The following is a 19,442-nucleotide window of genomic DNA, read 5'->3' as shown; positions in this document are numbered from 1 at the left end:
TCTGATCACCACTGCACTCCAGCCTGGGCAACAGAGTAAGACCCTGTCTCCAAACAAACAAACAAAAAAAGCAAGAAAAATCTTTAGGGACTACACCTTTTCAGCAAACTTCAATTTAAATAAATACACACAATTAGCTATTCTTTTAATAAAATGTAATTATCAAACTTATTACATCATTTCCCTACAGTGTTCAAGGTTTGTTTCTCTATGCTCCTGCTTCAATTTCCCTCTCAAAACCTTCATTTACAGAATTTAAAATATCAGTTACTCAGCATTATACACAAAATCTATCATGATCAACTCCCACTCTCTATTTCCTGGCCTTCCCCCATGTTTTAGCCAGATGGAACAAGTTAAAATTCCTCCTGTGCCACATTTCAGTCCTGTGTGCCTCTCAAAAGTTCTATTCCTTCTGCCTGGAACATCTTTCCCGTCCCCTGACAACCTGATAAATTCCTGATATTTTTTCCTTAGAATCCCGTTCAAGTTTTCACCTTTAAACAGGCACAGACATACACAGCTGGTGGGTATACTAACTGATATAACCTTTAAGGAAAACAATTTGGCCTTATCTATCAAAATTACAAATGAATGTATACTTCAACCCAGCACTTCCACTCCTAGGAATTTAATCTACTGATACACTCACACACCTCTGTGAAATTATATATAAGATTATTCATGGCCATACTATAGCAGCAAAATATTGAAAACAACCTACACACCCACAGAGTGGGAGGGAGTTGGTTACAGGTATTATAGAAATCCATCCAGGGAAATACTATCCAGCTTTCAAATGAACAAGGACACCCTTCGTGAACTGACATAGAAAAATCAACATATACTGCTAAGTGAGAAAAGCAAAGTACAGAACACAAAAGGGACACCGAAAGCTCTGTAAAAAGAGGAGGAGAACACATATAAATTTGTTTGCATGTAAAAAATATTTCTAGAAGAATACTTCTTAAAAAAACTACTACAGCTGCTGGGAAAACAGGTAATTTCACTGGATATCATTGCATATTTGTTAAAATTTTAAAATTTTGTACATGTATTATTTATAAAGTAAAATTGTGAGAGTTTAAAAATCAAAATACCTCTACTCTAAAGTGTCTCATCTTTATGAAAGTATCTCTAATTCTCTCCACCATTCCTTTATTCAATAATTAGAAGCTTACTGCCTGCAGACACTATGTGCCAGGTACTATGGTAGGGAGACAGAGAAGAAATAAAATCTACAAGGAAAATGAACTTCAGTGTACAACTCAGAAAAGCAGACAGAATATCCCATTTCAGTGAGTGCACAGGGTGCAAGGTGTGCCAGGAGCATATAGGAGAAACAGCACCCACACATTTCTAACGGTGCTCACATCACTGACTCATATATAGCTGTTTACATGGCTGTCTCCCATACTGACTGTTATCTCTTTGAAGATCTCTCAAAGCTAACACAGTGCTATGCAGTAGGAGGTATACATGTTAAACGAACCACTAAACAAAGGTGTAACAGAAATAATCACTGCATTGTTGTTGTTTAAACAGTTAAGAGCTAAGGAGGGCTGGGAGTGGTGGCTCAAACCTGTAATCCCGGCACTTTGGGAAGCCAAAGGAGGAGGATCACTTGAGCCCAGCAGTTCGAAACCAGCCAAAGCAATAATATAGTGAAGCTCCCTCTCTACAAAAAAAAAGAAAAGAAAAGGAAAAAAATAGCTGGGCATGGTGGTATAGTCCTAGCTACTTGGAAGGTTGAGGAAGGAGAATCGCTTGGGTCCAAGCATTTGAGGCCGCAGGGAGCCATGATTACACCACTGTACTCCAGCCTGGGCAACAGAGTAAGAGACACTATCTCAAAAAAAAATAGAAAGGCTGGTCACAGTGGTTCATGCCTGTAATCCCAGCACTATGGGAGGCTGAGGTGAGAGGACTGCTTGAAGCCAGAAGTTCAAGACAAGCCTGGGCAACAATGTGAGGCTCCAATCTCTACAAAAAACCAAAAACTTTAGCCAGGTGTGGTGGCACACACCTGTAATTCCAACTACTTGGGAGGCTGGGGCAGGAGGATCATTTGAATCTGGGAGTTCAAGGCTGCAGTGAGCCATTATCGCACCACTGCACTCCAGCCTGGGTAACAGAGAGAGACCTTGTCTCAAATAAATAAATAAAATAAAATTTTTTTTAAAGAAAACAAAAAGCTAATTAAGTACTCAGCTAGGCTCTAACCTGATTCCACAATCATAAGAATCTAGTAGATGATCTAAGGATAAAAAGATTTAAAAATAAATTTCTATATCTTATGCATATACAGAGATATGAATGTATTTAATTGTCATAAATATACTGAAGAGTATGATTATACGTGAGATTTCATCTTCCCCCAATATATTCATTAAATATGTAGAAAGTGTGTATAATTGCACCAGGCACAATGCTGGGCTGGAAATACAATGATAATAGAAATAACGATGGCTCATGCCTGTAATCCCAACACTTTGGGAGGCCAAGGTGGGTGGATCACTTGAGGTCAAGAGTTTGAGACCAGCCTGGCCAACATGGGGAAACCTCATCTCTACTAAAAAAAAAAAATACCAAAAGGGGCGTGGTGGTATGCACCTGTAATCCCAGCTACTTGGGAGGCTGAGGCATGAGAATAACTTGAACCCAGCAGGCGGAGGTTGAAGTGAGTGGAAATCGTGCCACTGTACACCAGTCTGGGCAACAGTAAGATTCTGTTTCCAGAAAAAAAAAAAACAACCCAGACATAAGGAAGTTATAGGTTAATGAGAGATTCATTAAATAATCACACAAGTAATTTTCTAGACCATTAAGAGGAAGAGAAATTGGGAGGCTGAGGTGGGTGGATCACGAGGTCAGGAGTTCGAGACCAGCCTGGACAACACAGTGAAACCCCATCTCTACTAAAAATATATATATATATAAAATTTAGCTGGGTGTGGTGGCAGACACCTGTAGTCCCAGTGACTTGGGAGGCTGAGACAGAAGAATTGCTTGAACCTGGGAGGCAGAGGTTGCAGTGAGTCAAGATTGTGCTACTGCACTCCAGCCTGGGCGACAGAGCAAGACTCCATCTCAAAAAAAAAAAAAAAAAAAAAAAGAGAAAGAGAAACTGGAAGGCACAATCAAGATTTCTCCTAGCTCACTGTAAGGAAATAAAAGACTTCTAAAAATCTTTGTGTCTCAGACAATAACAGATAAAGGTTATATTAGGGGGATGGGGAGGGAATTCATTGAATTGAACTTAGATAGATGAAAACCCTTTATTTTCCTGAACCTCTAATTGAAATGTATCAGTTCCTTCCATTAAAAATGTAGTCAATAATCTACTGCATTGTGATTTTGCCACTGATAGATATCACAGATATTTTCATTCACATTTTATGTATTACATATATCTCAAAATTATTTTGCAATTATAGTAGCCTCACTACCATTTCTTGCTATTAAATGTGTTTAATAAAGAAGTATATATTACTATATCATAAATCTGATTTCTATCTATTTTAGTAAATTTGTTTTTTTGAGATGAAGTCTCACTCTGTCCGCCAGCCTGGAGTGCAGTAGCGTGATCTTGGCTCACTGCAACCTCTGCCTCCCAGTTCAAGTGATTCTCCTGCTTCAGCCTCCCAAGTAGCTGGAATTACAGGCACGTACTACCACACTCAGCTAATTTTTTTATTTTTTAAGTACAGACAGGGTTTCTCTATGTTGGTCAGGCTGGTCTCGAACTCCTGACCTCAAGTAATCCACCCTCCTTGTCCTCCCAAAGTACTGGGATTACAGGTGTGAGCCACTGCACCTGGCCTATTTTAGTAATCATATTTCAATACAATTGGTTTCATTTGTAATATTATCTATTTTATTTTATGCATTTTTTTTTTTTTTTGAAACGGAGGCTTGCTCTGTCACCCAGGCTGGAGTACAGTGGCACAATCTTGGCTCACTACAACCTCTGCCTCCTGGGTTCAAGCGATTCTCCTGCCTCAGCCTCCTGAGTAGCTGGGATTATAGGTGCTTGTCACCACACCCAGCTAATTTTTGTATTTTTAGTACAGACAGGGTTTCACCATGTTAGCCAGGATGGTCTCGATCTCCTGACCTCATGATCTTCCCACCTTGGCCTCCCAAAGTGCTGGGACTACAGGAAGCCACCACGCCCAGCTATTTATTTTATGCATTTAAAAACATTTTTTCTGATGAGTAGTCCATGGACTTAACCAGACTGCCAAAGGAATCCATGACCCCCCCACCAACAAATTTTTGCAAATCCCTGGGCTATAAATATGGATCAGGTTGAGATAACAATGTTGGCACACCCTAGAAACATTGGCAAGAGATTTCTGTTTCTAATTACCTTTGGAAGGGATAGGGAAAAAAGAGTGCCAATTCACTCTGAAGTTCCAAGTAAAATGAATAATGGTAAAGATTGTTTGGTAAGTTTGAATTTTCAATCTTATTTTATTGTACTTTTCAATGAGAATATGTCATTTTTTTGATGGTGAATCTGTGGATGTACAGTTTTTATGAATATTACATAAGTGTGCTATTGAGAAACACAGTGCTTACATATTTTACACAGCTAACCTAACCATGGAGATCACATGAAGGGTCAATTATATATGTGGAAGATTATTGTTCAGCAAATATTCACTTCCCCCTCCCGCAACCCTTTCTGTGGAGTACACTTTCCTTCTCCACTATGTTGGAAGTGGCTTTTGATTTGTTTGGTCAATGGCATATGGACAAAAAGCAAAGCGTGAGGAAGGGCGTGGTGGCTCACGCCTATAATCCCAGCACTTTGGGAGGCCAAGGTGGGCAGATCACTTGAGGTCAGGAGTTCGAAACCAGCTTGGCCAATATGGTGAAACCCTGTCGCTACTAAAAATACAAAAATTAGCTGGGTGTGGTGGCACATGCCTGAAATTCCAGCTAATTGGGAGGCTGAGGTAGGAGAACTGCTTGAATCTGGGAGGCAGAGGTTACAGTAAGCCAGACTGTGCCACTGCACTCCAGCCTGGGTGACAGAGTAAGACCCTGTCCCCCGCACCCCCCCAAAATAAAGAAAAAGAAAAGAAAGAAAATTAAACGTTGGCAACGTTGCCATAAAAAAGTAAAGAAAAAAGTTATGAAAATCTCTATAATATTTGCCCTTAGATTGCTTCACACATTTATTAATTTAGTGCCCCTCTTAAGGAAACTGAAACTAGAAGGCATATGGATTTCAGAATTCCTATGCAAACAAAGGGCATTAAAGGCCTTAAAGCAAAATCGATAATGGATGTTTTAAGTAAAAACAAATGCTTAAGTTAATACATAGCAATTTTTATCTTTCTTCTCCTGAGCCAATTTTTTTCTATTAACCAACCAACTCCAGTCCCGATTGTGTCAGATATTTCTGCCTGCTAGAAGTCCTATTGTGGGCATTACAATTATAGGGCTATAGTGTTTTATTTTGTTGGCTGTAAATCCTGTTTGTAAATAAGCTTGAAGTCTTTGCAGTAAGTTTAGTACTATAATTTGATATCATGTTGAGCTTGCCCACTGTGGTGAGTTTTGATATAATATTGGTTTCTCTAATAATTTAATCACCATTTTAAATTTCTGTTAACCAGGCTGGGTGTGGTAGCTCATGCCTGTAATCCTAGCACACTGGGAGGTCAAGGTAGGAGGATCACTTGAGCTCACGAGTTCCAGATCAGCCTGGGCAACATAGTGAAACTCCATCTCTACAAAAAATAAGAAATTACCTAGGCATGGTGATATATGCCTGTACACCTAGCTACTTGGAAGGCTAAGGAGGGAGGATCACCTGATCCCAGGAGGTTGAGGTAGCAATGAGCAACAGACTTTGTCTCATCCATTCATTCCGAAATAAAAGAATCACTTTGGAATAATAACTAACGTATATATGCCACTTTTTTTTTTTTTGAGACAGAGTTTCACTCTTGTTGCCCAGGCTGGAGAACAATGGCACGATCTCAGCTCACAGCAACCTCCACCTCCCGGGTTCAAGCAATTCTGTCTCAGCCTCCCGAGTAGCTGGGATTGCAGCCATGCGCCAACACATCCGGCTAATTTTTTGCATTTTTAGTAGAGACGGGGTTTCTCCATGTTGGTCAGGCTGGTCTCGAACTCTTGACCTCGTGATCTGCCTGCCTCAGCCTCCCAAAGTGCTGGTATTACAGGCGTGAGCCACCATGCCTGGCCCATATGCCACTTTCTATATGCTAGGTATCCAGTACTTTACATATAATGACTAAATTAATTTTCTTAAGTGCTTTATGTATATTACTGATTTAATTTAAATTTAAACTTAATTTTAATTTAATCTTATAGGTACTATTAACATGATTCCTGTAAGAGCTAAAGAAAGAGGAAAGAAACATGAAACACAGCTTGGCAGTTAAAGACAGGTTTACTTTCAGTAAGATATGAGAGGGGCTTCTGGCCAATTTCGGTTAGGAGTGCTTTCTCTTACAGACTCCAATTTTACAGATGAGAAAAATGAAGTTCGAGATTAAGTAATGTGCCCAAAGTCACCGAGCTAATTGTGGGTGAGGTAGGACTGGACCCAGGCAGTTTGGTTTGAGTGTTATGTTCAGGGGCTCTGCTCTAAACTATCACAAAACTCACCTAACACTATTTGGTCAGATTATCACCAAAGAAATATGAAGTTGCGATTCAGGGGTAGTGAATTAACTCTCTTCATATAGCAGAACTATAAATGTGGATGCTGTGTAGCAGCAATATTCTGCCATAGAAACAAAGAAGCCAAGAACTTGGAGACAGAGAAATAAAGTAGATGTCAAGAGAGAAGTTAATTAGATGGCAGGAGATAGGGAGAATGGTTGCCTGCATCAGTCCAGCACCAGCTCTGTTGCCTAGACGAACTGCCCTTGTATTTAAAGAAACACACCTTGTTGTCCTCGTGATAAAATCTCTTTCTTTTTTAAGATAGCACAAGATTTTATTACTTGCAACCATAAGAACCTTAACTCATCAGAACTGATCAATGAAATGATTGGCTATATGCTTGGACTGAACTGAAACTTATAAAGTAGTGCCAAAATATGCACATGCTATGTGACAATGAGAATAAAAAATATTCAGATAACATTTTTAAAAAATATGAATCTTAATTGTTATGTTTATTCTAATCAATGTTTGAAATGTATATCTAGTAAAGATTTAGAAATAACAGTATTGATTTTATTGTTTTCCCCATCTCTGACATATGGAATTGCTCTGAATTTTGTTTTTTAATTTGGCATGCTTGATGAAATCTCTGTGCCAATCCGATAAGGAGGAAGTAATTACAGAATGCTTACCCTCATCTCCCATTTATAGAACAGAGAAACTGTAGCTACAAGAAAGAGCTCCCTTCCTTTGCTGGCACAGTGCTGCTATTTTGGTGTCTGTCAGTTAAGAATATCTACGCAGTGCCAATATAGTATAGCCAGGTGTTAGTCTGGTTAAACGGCTTCTGTTAAAGGACAGTGTTCTAACCACTGGACAATCAGTTCTCCTACTGTGACACTGTGACCTTGAATTTCTGGATGTGGAACATGGTAAAGCCAGAATGGGTCATTTTTCCTCCATTCTATTCTTGATAACCTAACTTTCCCATTCCCAAAGACTGCTGACACCACAACAATCTCTATTTTTGTACAGCTGGAAGCTTAATTTTCAACTTAATCATTTACTCTTGTCATATACATCAGTTGCTGCTTCTTCCTAAACAATATTAATGTATATACCCTTTGAAAGAACTAATCAACATGTGTAGACTAATCTCTTTATTTACACTGTCACTGTCAAGTGTCTAAGTCCAGACACTTGCCAGCTCTTTTCACTTGCATTGCTCTGATGTCCTTTACAATGTTTTTTCCTTGGTCAATGTGGGCCCTGCCAGTCCATTACCACAAGGTTCCTGCTGCCGTAATTGATCTCATCTACTCAGCAGATGATCTGGCCTGTATATACTCCCTTCTATTGGTTCTATATTGCCTTCCCACTGTCCTGAGCTCAAACCTAAGATCTTTGGCACCATCTTCAGGGCAGAAGGCTTCAAGTTTCCTGTAGGACTGATACCCTGATAGCGATTCCCTAATCCAGCAAATTAATTCTCCAGGGTAACCGTCCCCCTCCTTCTCCTGCGTCTCCAGGGTGCCTTATCTATTCATCCCACTTCTTCCTTTAGACCTTCTCTAAATAGTATGAATAGCCCTTCCTTCCCTTATTAGAAAAGGAGACAATTAGTTACAGCTTTCACTATGCTTAATATTTACAAGTGCTCTCAATTAACCTCAGTGTAATCCAATAAGGTAGTACTATTACATCTCTCAGCTTTCAGATGAGAAAACTAAGGCTTAGAGAAGTTAAGTAGCTCACTGGTAAGTGGTAAATCTAAAATGAACTGAGAACTGAGTAACTCTGAAACTCCCAATAGTTATCAACCTTTGAGTCTTTGCATAAGTTGTTCCCTTTGGCTCAGAAAGGTCCTATCCCATTTTTCTGGCTGGCAAGCCCCTGGTCAGCCTTCAAAGCCACAGTTAAGCACTGTAACCCATCGCCCCCTTTTAAAGGCTTCTTTCACACTGTTAAATAAGTGGTAAGTATTCTCCACTTGGCTCTACCCTGTGATAACAAATAGCACCCTTGTAAGTATTTATTTTGCTTTTCTTGCTTACTGGCCTGTGAGGTCACATTAGCAGGGCACGTGGCTCACACTTGTAATCTCAGCACTTTGGGAGACCGAGGCAGGTGGATCACCTGAGGTCAGGAGTTCGAACCAGTTTGGCCAACACGGTGAAACCCTGTCTCTACTAAAAATACAAAAATTAGCCGGGCATGTTGGTGTGTGCCTGTAGTCCCAGCTACTCGGGAGGCTGAGGTAGGAGAACTGTTTGAACCTGGGAGGCAGAGGTTGCAGTGAGCCGAAATTGAGCCACTGCACTCCAGTGTGGGCAACAGAGCGAAGCTCCATCTCAAATTAAAAAAAAAAAAAAAAGAAGAGACATTCAGGCTGGGCACGGTAGCTGATGACTGTAATGCCAGCACTTTGGGAGGCCGAGGCGGGCAATTCACTTGAGGTCAGGAGTTTGAGACCAGCCTGGCTAACATGGTGAAACCCCATCTCTACTAAAAATACAAAAATTAGCCGTGCATGGAAGCAGGCCACTGTAATCCCAGTAACTCGGGAGGCTGAGGCAGGAGAATTGCTTGAACCTGGGAGGCGGAGGTTGCGGTGACCTGAGATTGCACCACTGCACTCTACATTCTGCTAGTAGTGACTAAGCTTTTGTTTAGTTTATCATAGTAAACAATATTGGTCTATGTAATTTCTTATTTTGCTTGTCTGTGTATGAAATGGAAGACCTGAGAAGTTATACTTGGCTTCCTTATCGTTTTTTCTTATCTGTAATTTATGTAAAGGGAGCTATGATTTTCTTGCATCATCATTCATTTTAAAGGAATAGGATATAATATTTTCCAAAGTGTGGATAGAGAGATTTCTGAGTGGGTCATAAACCATTAAAGCCTTTAAACAATTGAATAGAACAGAAAATACATACATAACATGTGGCAACATAACATGTGGCAACAGTAAGTATTGTTTAGTCAAAATTTTCTTTTTTTTTTTTTTTTTAAAGATGGGGTTTCACCATGATGGCCAGGCTGGTCTTGAACTCCTGACCTCAGGTGATCCACCCACCTCGGCCTCCCAAAGTGCTAAGATTACAGGCGTGAGCCACCAAGCCCGGCCTTAGTCAAATTTTCTTTTGGTTTTCTGCGTGTAACAGATTGAAATGTATATTTTACTACAGAGTCCCATTAGAAACATAAAGACACAGGGTCACTTATGAATGAGGAAAAAATGCAGTATCCACACCTGAGAACCATTGTATTTAATGGGATTTTTACCATTAAATGAATCAAAGCACCTACCATTATGAAACAAAGTCCAATTACAGAAAGATATTTAATTAAGCCTGTACTAAGGAAGCTTCTAAATACCCTTAATTATAGTCAACCCAAACCTAAGGAGGATTTTATAAGTTAGTAAGAGTGTAATTTGCTTCACAGTGCAGTTATCAGATTGAGAAGCAATTTATTTCATACTATGGAAAATCTGAGTATTTCTTTCATTTGATTTAAAATATTCATTTCAAAGCAAAAAATTCAATATGGAATTAAAAGCAAATGAGGCCAGATATGGTGGCTCACACCTGTAATCCCAGCACTTTGGGAGGCCAAGGCAGGCGGATCACTTGAGGTCAAGAGTTTGAGGCCAGCCTGGCCAACATGGTGAAACCCTGTCTCGACTGAAAATACAAAAATTGGCCAGCCATGGTGGCTAGTACCTGTAATCCCAGACACTGGGGAGGCTGAAGCAGGAGAATTACTTGAACGCAGGAGGCGGAGGTTGCAGTGAGCCCAGATTGTGCCTCTGCACTCTAGCCTAGGTGACAGAGCAAGACTCCATCTTAAAAAAAAAAAAAAGAAGCTGGGTGTGGTGGCTAACACCTATAATCCCACTGCTTTGGGAGGCTGAGGCGGCTGGATCACAGGTCAGGAGTTTGAGACCAGCCTGGCCAATATGGTGAAACCCTGTCTCTACTAAAAATACAAAAATTAGCTGGGCATGGTGGTGTGCGCCTGTCGTCCTAGCTGCTTGGGAGGCTGAGGCAGGAGAATCACTTGAACCCAGGAGGCAGAGGTTGCAGTGAACCGAGATTGCGCCACTGCACTCCAGCCTGGGTGACAGAGTGAGACTCCGTCTCAAAAAATGAAAAAAAAAAAAAAAAGATATATATTTTTATCTTGCATAATTTTAGTATAACTTCTCCAGATGAACCAAAACCAAATATTACCTCCAAAAGATTATATTAAATTTCAAATCTGATAAAGAGAACTAAATATCTTCAGAAAGTTTTATAATTAACATCCCAACATCTGCATTATTTAAAAGTTTGGGGCCGGGCACGGTGGCTCACACCTTTAATCCCAGCACTTGGGAGGCCAAGGCGAGTGGATCACCTGAGGTCAGGAATTTCAACCAACATGGTGAAACCCTGTCTCTACTGAAAACTCAAAAAAATTAGCCGGACTTGGTGCCTGCCATGCGTATGTAATCCCAGCTACGTCGCAAACAATGGAATGATAGAGTATCTCATAACACTTAAACCTAACTAGTTGTTTGTGATGAGTCCAATTAAACATAATAAACAAGAAGTTACTGTAGTTAAAAAGTTGGTTTCAAAGGTATAGATCATTGATATCTTAAACTCAATAGCCATTATAATGATGCCATCTAAGAGAAGAAACGATAAACACTTGCAAGAACTTCATTTTTTGATGATGCCAGGACATGCACACACACTAAGATCCTTAAAGAATGGTACATTTCTTTTTCTACAAATATTAAATCCAAACTAAAATCGTACTGTTGTTTTCCTAATAGCTGTTCTTCTTAGTAATAATTTAAGACCCTGAAAGTTACCTGATTTTTAGGTAGCTCAATTTTCAGTTGACGTTATGACTCACTCGTAGAAATGTTCCACTTCTAAGAGCACGAATTATATTCTATGTATATATAAGCTGCCCCTACCTAATAATTATATACATACATACAAGGCAGAAACTTAAGACAAAGTGATATTTGGCACTATAAAATTCCTCTCAACCTCATTATATATGAAAGCATCAGCCTAACATTTGAAGTGTGCTACTGTTATATAAGAGTGTTTAATTATGTAAATAAATATTTGAAAACCTGTAGACATAACACAAAGTCAACAGCAAGTTATGCCTCAGTTGCTACAGGAGTATAGATATCATATTAGAAAAGAAAAAAACAGTCCCAGAGTAGTGTGCAAGGCCCCACCTACCATAGACCTGGGCTTGCTGATGGCCACCAGACTAGTGAGGAAGTCTTCATCATGCAGCTGGCTGAAAACATGGGCGTCATAGGCTACCATAATGGAGATTTCTTCCATCATCTTGCCAGCTGGCCTTTCCACAGCAGCAGCTGCTGTCCCTGCTCCAGACCAGACTATCCAAGGAAAAATCCTACTGCAGCTCAGTGCCAGTGTACACACCCACCTGAGTTGGAGGGGGTGGAGTGTCAAAAATCCAGAAAGAAAAAGAGAGAAAGAAAAAAAAAAGCGGCTGCTATCATAGGCTTGGCTAGCAATTCACCCCCAGTAGGAAACTAAAGGAGGTTTCTTATCTTTGCAGGAAGTATACACTATAAACACCTTCTGCATTCTTAACAGAGACGCTGGAAAATTCAATTTTTGGAAACCTTTAAACTTCAAAAAAGAAATAGTTTCCTAACTAGAAATATCTTTCAACAATTAAAAAAAAATGATCTGTGTTATGTTCTTGGTAATTAGAAATTTTCATAATAGCTCATCTTCTTACTGCAGTATTATTACACGAAGATTCTTCTTGGAGAAGCAAATTTTCTTAGCATTCTTACTGCTTATTTTTTCAAAATCTTAGAAAATAAACAGATGAAAACCATTTTAATTTCTCAGAATTTAAAGAATTCTTGGTGCAGTTACAAATGATATCCTGAAGTACAAAAAAAAAAAAAAAGATTACTTTTCCCCTCTGAGTATTTCTGTTAAAGAAAAAAATGCCAAAACATGAAAATGAAACAGCGACAGCAATATCAATTAATAATCATTACTCCCTTTTCCTACTAAAAAAAAGTAAGCATTTTAAGCATAATTTAGTTTTGTGTTGTTATTCAGAAAGCAATACAAGGGTCTCATTTATAAACCGGTTGTTTTGCTCCCATAGATAAAAGTTCTCTTCATCTTTTCTCTTTAAGGTTAGAGGTTTCTTTTAATTATTCAAATCAGTAGACAGCCATTAACTGTTGGTATCTTAGCCACCAGTAATGTTTTTTAAATTACAGCTGGAGACTGTAAATGAACTGCCATATTTCCAGATGAAAAGTTTGAAAGCTGCCCATAATCATTATCACAAAGTTGCCTGATCAGGAAATATAATGTATACTAATTTCATGGAAAATGATTAAGCAAACAAAAATGAGGGGAAGACAGATAAGTCTTCTCTGAAGTTGTTTTTCAATATTCCTAATTAAGTTAATATCTTCCTTGCTTTTTCCAGATCATGACACTGCAATACTATTAGAAATATTATTTGTTAGAACTAGAAATCAATTTGGCAATGTTTGTCTAAAATCAAAAGAAATAAGCTACCGGTTGAAATGGTTAGTCTTCATTACCAATAGCAGGATTATGTTGTCCAAATTTGTTTGCTTTTCAAAAAACAAAACTCAGAATGAGATCTATAGTGTCTATTTTTCCATGTTTTCCAAAAGTATTCTTTCGTCTACAGTAACATGATTACTTATATAACACCTTGTCCCATTTAAATGTAATTAGTAGTTGTGCAACTGCGAAAGCGCTGTAGCTTATTCTAAGAGCGAGCACAAGGAAGGAGGGAAAAGCACCTTATTGCTAGGAAACAAGCAAATCTAATAAGCTTATTTAAACAAAAAAAGCAATATTTTAAATAAATCCGCAAGATTAAAACAGCTTCAAACTGTGTTTGACCCTTGTTGGAGCCCGTAAAGGATTTTTACTTCATTTTTGTTCTACAAGACTGCTTTGTCTGTTAAGCATTATTTTCGTTAACATTTTCTTTCCTGCACATTCATCCTGAAGCTGACTAACCAGGTAAAAATTAGATGATAATCAGGAGACAAGGCATTATAAGGTGTCCAGACAGTTCATACCTTTTAAATTCCTTATCTTTTTAGAAGTACTTTAAAGGATACTGTGAACATCTTCATGCATTCACTAGCACCAGAAGATTTCAGATTATCTTGCAGTACCATTTTCTAGCTGTGAAAGCAATTCCTATTGCTTTCATATTTTTCTTTGCTACACAGTGACTCAGTGCTTCCACACACGGATATCTGAATAAGGTGCACTGACAAAGACACCTGTTGTGGAAGGTAAAGAAAGTACTTCCCACAATGCCTTACTCCCTGCTGGCAACCACCCAGGGGCAAACGAGTTATAACCGCACTAGAGCAGCCGCCTGTGCACTCTGGGAGAGTGCATTCAGTGTAACCATAGGTAATCTTCTTGGTTACAAAGAACCCTTATAACCCAACAGAAAAGGACCAGGAAAACAGTTTTAAATAGCACCTAGAGGTGCTGTATATTAAATTCATAAAACATTTATGGCATCAGGCTATAAGAGTACAAAAACATTTTTTAAAAAATAATCAAAGGCTGTAAAAATAGTTTAAGTTTATATACACAGAAACCAATAACTTCAAATAACTCAGTCCTTTTGGAACTCTACACAGGTTCTTAGATAAATGTTTTTAAAAGCATCTGTAATTTATAACCTTCAACAGATTATTCTAATTAGCCACAATGACTGGAATTATTAGTGACATGTCATTTCTAAACCCGTGGTCCTCTATTGTAGATGTAGTGCACAGATTTTCTTGAGCAAGGACGCCCTAAGTTTGATCTGCAATCTTTACCTTTTGTTACCCTTAAAATGTTGCCTGAAATTTACTTTACTTTCCAATGTATGGGAGGGAAAAATTCAACGGTTTTTTCCCCCTTATGCAGTTAAGTGCACTATACCTGTGGTTCCCATGAAAAATGTGCTCTTTGAAAACTGATGATTAGCGAAACTGTCACTCTACTGCCATTTTCTCCAGTCTCAGAAATAACAGCTACACCAACACCCTCCCAGACTTCCAAAGCTATTGCACACAGTCATGTCTACACATTCTTGTTTTACCATCCCCACAAACCTTTGATTCCCGGGGTTGTTTACACCTGAGTTTCTGCAGTTATCGCCTTCACACCATGCAACTGCATTGGAAAAAAAAAAAAAGGCAGAGGGGTGGAGAATTACCTGAGACTAAGGGCTGTCGCGTGGACAATACCATTTGCTGCTGAAACTTACCAGGAGAAGACTGAGATCAAACAGGCACTCCCGGTAACCAAATAGATGGTCCCCAGTTCAAGTAGGAACTAGCTGGCTGGCTGTCCCCAGGCAAGTCATTTAACTTCACTGGGTTTCAGTTTCCTCATGGTCATGTAAATTGAGAGGGAGAGAATAGATCCCCGGTTTCCACACGTGTGCAGAAAGTAAAAAGCAATGTGTCCTATTCCTATTTCCCTCTATCAAATAGGTTTATTGGGATTTGAAAATGAGAATAACTTTTTAAATCTCTATCAGAATAAAAAAGAAAGGATTACATTAATCCCAGACATTAAGAAAGCTCTCTGAGGGTTGTTATAATGTACTCAACAAATACTGATCATTTAGTTCCCTAGTTTGAATTTTTAAATATCACTGTTTTGCCTAAAAAAAGAGAATTCAATGATAGTAATTGTAGTTTTCATTAGTTACATTACTTTTCATAGTCTTTCTATTCAAAGACCAAACTAGCTACAAAATAAATTTCAAAACCATTTCTGGATCTTATTAAGAAAATGTTTATGAATAAAATATCTCCAGTGATTTTTAAATGCTGTTCTGAGATTTTACACTGAAAGAGTATCCCAGACTAGTAGCTAATTTTGTCCCAACAGTCATCCTTCTAGAACTGTTCTTTTTAACAAAAGCATACCCGGGTCATACTAAGAGTCAAATAAACCATCTATTCCCAAGTGTCAAATTTAGAAACAGCCAAAACCAAAATCAAGAAGAGCTTGAATGAGATGTGGCTATTTTTCTATTGCTGTGTTCTCCCCAAGGCAGCAAAGCAAAGAAGTTTCATTATGAGAGTAGTATTTTCTTATTCAACAGTCAAAGCAGCAAGTAAGGTTAAAAAAAAAAAAAGTGATCTCACCTCATAAAAATTATCTCACCTCAGAAGTGTAGCTGTCAAGAGTCAAGACCCTTTTCCTAAATCTCATATTCTACTTGTTGGATATTCTCATCACGTCAGCCATAAAATCAGGATCAGATGGAAAGAATGACAAAACAACTATAAGAGAAATACGGTTTGGAGGGCAGAAAGGTCTTCTGCAACCCCCACATAGATGGGTGGAGCCCTGAAAAAACTCAGCTCCTCCTACATGACTGGCCCTCCTCTAATTTTTCACGAACATTCTTCCAGATGTTCCTAAATAACTCAATGTAAACATTCACAAAGTATATATGACTTAGTGTTGAGGATCTCCAAAATGACAAAATGTTCAGTGTTCACACAGAGATAAAGAACTATAAGAAAGGCTGGGCATGGTGGCTCATACCCATAATCCCAGAATTTTGACAGGCCAAGACAGGAGGACTGCCTGAGCCCAGTAGTATAAAACCAGCCTGGGCAACAAAGTGAGACTATATCTCCCCCAAAAAAACTTAAAAATCAGCCAGGCATGGTAGCAAGTTCCTGCAGTCCCAGCTATTTGCGGGGAGCCCAGGAGGTTCAGGCTACAGTGAACTGCAATTGTGCCACTACACTCCAGCCCAGGTAAGATGCTGTCTCTTAAAAAAATAAAAAGGAAAAAAAGACAGAACTATAGAAAATCAATATTCTAAGCAGGTTTTCTATCTACTCTAAGCAGTGTACGTTACAAAACCCATGTGCTCTGAATGAGAAGCCATAGAAATACCAGTAGAAGAACGCTTTTCGGAATATTTTGTATTTCAGAATAGTCTAGTAACACCTACTGAGTTTTTACAATGGGAAAAGAGTAAGTAAAAGATAAATAAACTTGTTCTCTTTAAAATTATGCAAAGGTAAATAAAGAACACCATTATTCTTGTGCTGAATACCAGCCATTCAGCTCATTATCTTTCCTATCTCTCCTAGCAGTTGCTAGGAAAATTCAAAACCTCACAAAACAGATTCTTCAAAAAAAGAAAAATACCAGCATTCAACTACAAAAAGAAAAACCAGTGGGACATAAATACTTGCTTAACAGGTATACTGGTTATCTTGCTGCCTCATTTGTAACTCAGCACAAAGAATGAGGGTGAGGTAGATTCTAGACTGTGAAAGAATAGATGCAACTCTTTTAACAATTCAGTTTTTTACCTCATTTGAAACTAAAATCCACAGCCAACACATTCACATTAAATTTTACCTAACCAAAAGTAAATGTTTCCACTGATATTTGCTATCACCCAAAATGAAGATAGTTTCATATACACCTGAAAACATGAATAATGCTTCATTTTGTCTCATTTTGAGTAGAGTGCACAACTGAATTCTAATTATGAATAACAATACATTCATTTCTAAGGCATTCAAATAATTATTTTAAATATTTTTCTAACAACCAAATGAAACAATTTCAGATGATATTCATTTTTTCATAAGATTGGAAGGTAGATTTAGGGAACAGCAGTAGGGTTTCATGCAAGTGCCCATTTCACTCAAGTTTTTCTCCCAGCCTGTGTAACTCCCTTTCCAGCGGGACCTCACATGCCTGCATTATGTTATATACTGGCAGCTTGCAGCAGGGCAATCTTTAAACTTAACTCTAGTTAGCCTACATTGTTCTCTTTGTACAGTGACAGACAATGCAAATGAGATATGAACACAATTGGGATATGAACATGATACATCCAGTCTTACCGATCGCAGTTTATAAATAAGCTCTATATTAGCCAATTGTAGATGAAACATTCTATCATTTTTAGTTATTATAGCTACTAATATTCCAATATTGCCTTTTTTTTTTTTAAAGTTACAGGTCTTGCGATGTTGCCCGGACCACACTCGAGTTCCTGGGCTAAGCAATCTTGTCATTGCAGCCTCCTGAGTGGGTGAGACCACAGGCACAAGTTACTGCGCTTGGCAATATTGCTTTAAAAACACTTTATTTTATGATACAGTAATGTCTTCTGAAGATACGCCATTAAAACAAAAAACCTCTGATATGTATAGAGGGTAATAAATCATTACAGAAAATGATACCTTTTTTTAAAGACGGGGTTTCACCATATTGGTCAGGCTGGTCTTGAACTCCTGACCTCAGATGATCCGCCCGCCTCAGCCTCCCAAAGTGCTAGGATTACAGGCGTGAGCCACCGCGCCCAGCAAAAAATGTTATCTTAGGAGTTCTTGCCTGTGAAAGAAAATATGCTATAAATTTGCCCAAAGCCTCTCTGAAAGATAGAATTGTAAAGCAGCCATTTTGTAAAGGAGCTTCATTCTGAGACAAAAGTAACTCTTTGAAAGCACAGTTTCTCTTTAATGCAGATTTGCTTAACACTATTAATATAAGTTGCCTGTGTTCTTTTTTTTGAGATGGAGTCTGGTTCTGTCACCCAGGCTGGAATGAAGTGGTACCACCTCAGCTCACTGCAACTTCTGCCTCCTAGGTTCAAGCAATCCCTCTGCCTCAGCCTCCCAAGTAGCTGGGATTACAGGTGTGCGTCATCACACCCAACTATGTGTTCTTTTTACCGCTAATATTTTTGTGCAAGTGGCAAATGGTATTTTTTTTTTTTTTTGAGACAGCGTCTCACTCTGTCGCCCAGGTTGGAGTGCAGTGGCGTGATCTCTTGGCTTACTGCAGCCTGAAACTTCTCAGGTTCATGTGATCCTCCCACTTCAACCTCCCAAATAGCTGAGACTACAGGTGTATGCCACCACATCCGGCTATGTTTTGTAGAGACAGGGTTTTGCAATGTTGTCCGGGCTAGTCTCAAATTCTTGAGCTCAGGTGATCCTCTCCCTTAGCTTCCCAAAGTGCTGAGATTGCAGGAGGGAGCCGCCACACTAGCCTGGCGCAAATGGTCTTTAATGTCTCAATACCACAGAATGCAAAAGGTGCAGTAAGCAAATTTGCTGGTATTTTGGTTTTGTTTGTTTGTTTGTTTGAGACAGAGTCTTGTTCTGTTGCCCAGGCTGGAATGCGGTGTTGCAATATTGTCTCACTGTAACCTCCGCCTCCTGGGTTCAAGTGATTCTCCTGTCTCAGCCTCCTGAGTAGCTGGGACTACAGATGCACACCACCATGTCCAACTAATTTTTTGTAGTTTTAGTAGAGACGTGGTTTCACCACGTTGGCCAGGATAGTGTCAATCTCCTGACCTCGTGATTCGCCTGCCTTGGCCTCCCAAAGTGTTGGGATTACAGGTATGAGCGACAGCGCCCAGCAGTATTTTGTTTTTACTTTAGGGCAGTTGAACAGAAACACAGTTGATATGGTTTGGCTGTGTCCCCACCCAAAGTCTCATATTAAATTGTAATCCAAATTGTAATCCCCATGTGTCTGGGGAACGACGTCATGGGAGCTTGTTAGATCATGGGGGTGGCTCCCATGATCTAATAAGTGATTAGATCTGTTCTTGTGATTGCGAATGAGTTCGCACAAGATCTGATGGTTTTAGAGGGGGCTTTTCCCGCTTTTGCTACCATTCTTCTCCTTCCTGCTACCATGTGAAGAAGGACA

At 39.0% G+C, this 19,442-nt stretch overlaps 1 protein-coding gene across 9 annotated transcripts in view; it reads right to left on the bottom strand.

The window, feature by feature from the left end:
- Positions 1 to 19,442, bottom strand: part of RABGAP1L (RAB GTPase activating protein 1 like) — a 726,923-nt gene that overhangs the window by 101,229 nt on the left and 606,252 nt on the right. The window contains exons 1-2 of one of the 9 annotated variants that reach the window (XM_064370677.1): positions 13,793 to 13,991; positions 11,910 to 12,123 (exon numbers count right to left, since the gene is read on the bottom strand). The exons of 7 other annotated variants lie outside the window; for them this stretch is intronic. In XM_064370677.1, coding sequence (XP_064226747.1) covers positions 11,910 to 12,020 — 111 coding nt within the window. In that variant the 5' untranslated portion in view covers positions 12,021 to 12,123; positions 13,793 to 13,991. Of the gene's footprint in view, positions 1 to 11,909; positions 12,214 to 13,792; positions 13,992 to 19,442 lie in introns of those variants that run through there. One more of the 9 variants, XM_064370676.1, reaches the window with a different exon arrangement.

Source organism: Aotus nancymaae, unplaced genomic scaffold (assembly GCF_030222135.1).
Source record: "Aotus nancymaae isolate 86718 unplaced genomic scaffold, 86718_ANA_hifiasm-v0.15.2.pri h1tg000108l, whole genome shotgun sequence".
Taxonomy (NCBI): Eukaryota; Metazoa; Chordata; class Mammalia; order Primates; family Aotidae; genus Aotus; species Aotus nancymaae.
This window is presented reverse-complemented; position numbering and strand designations above follow the sequence as displayed.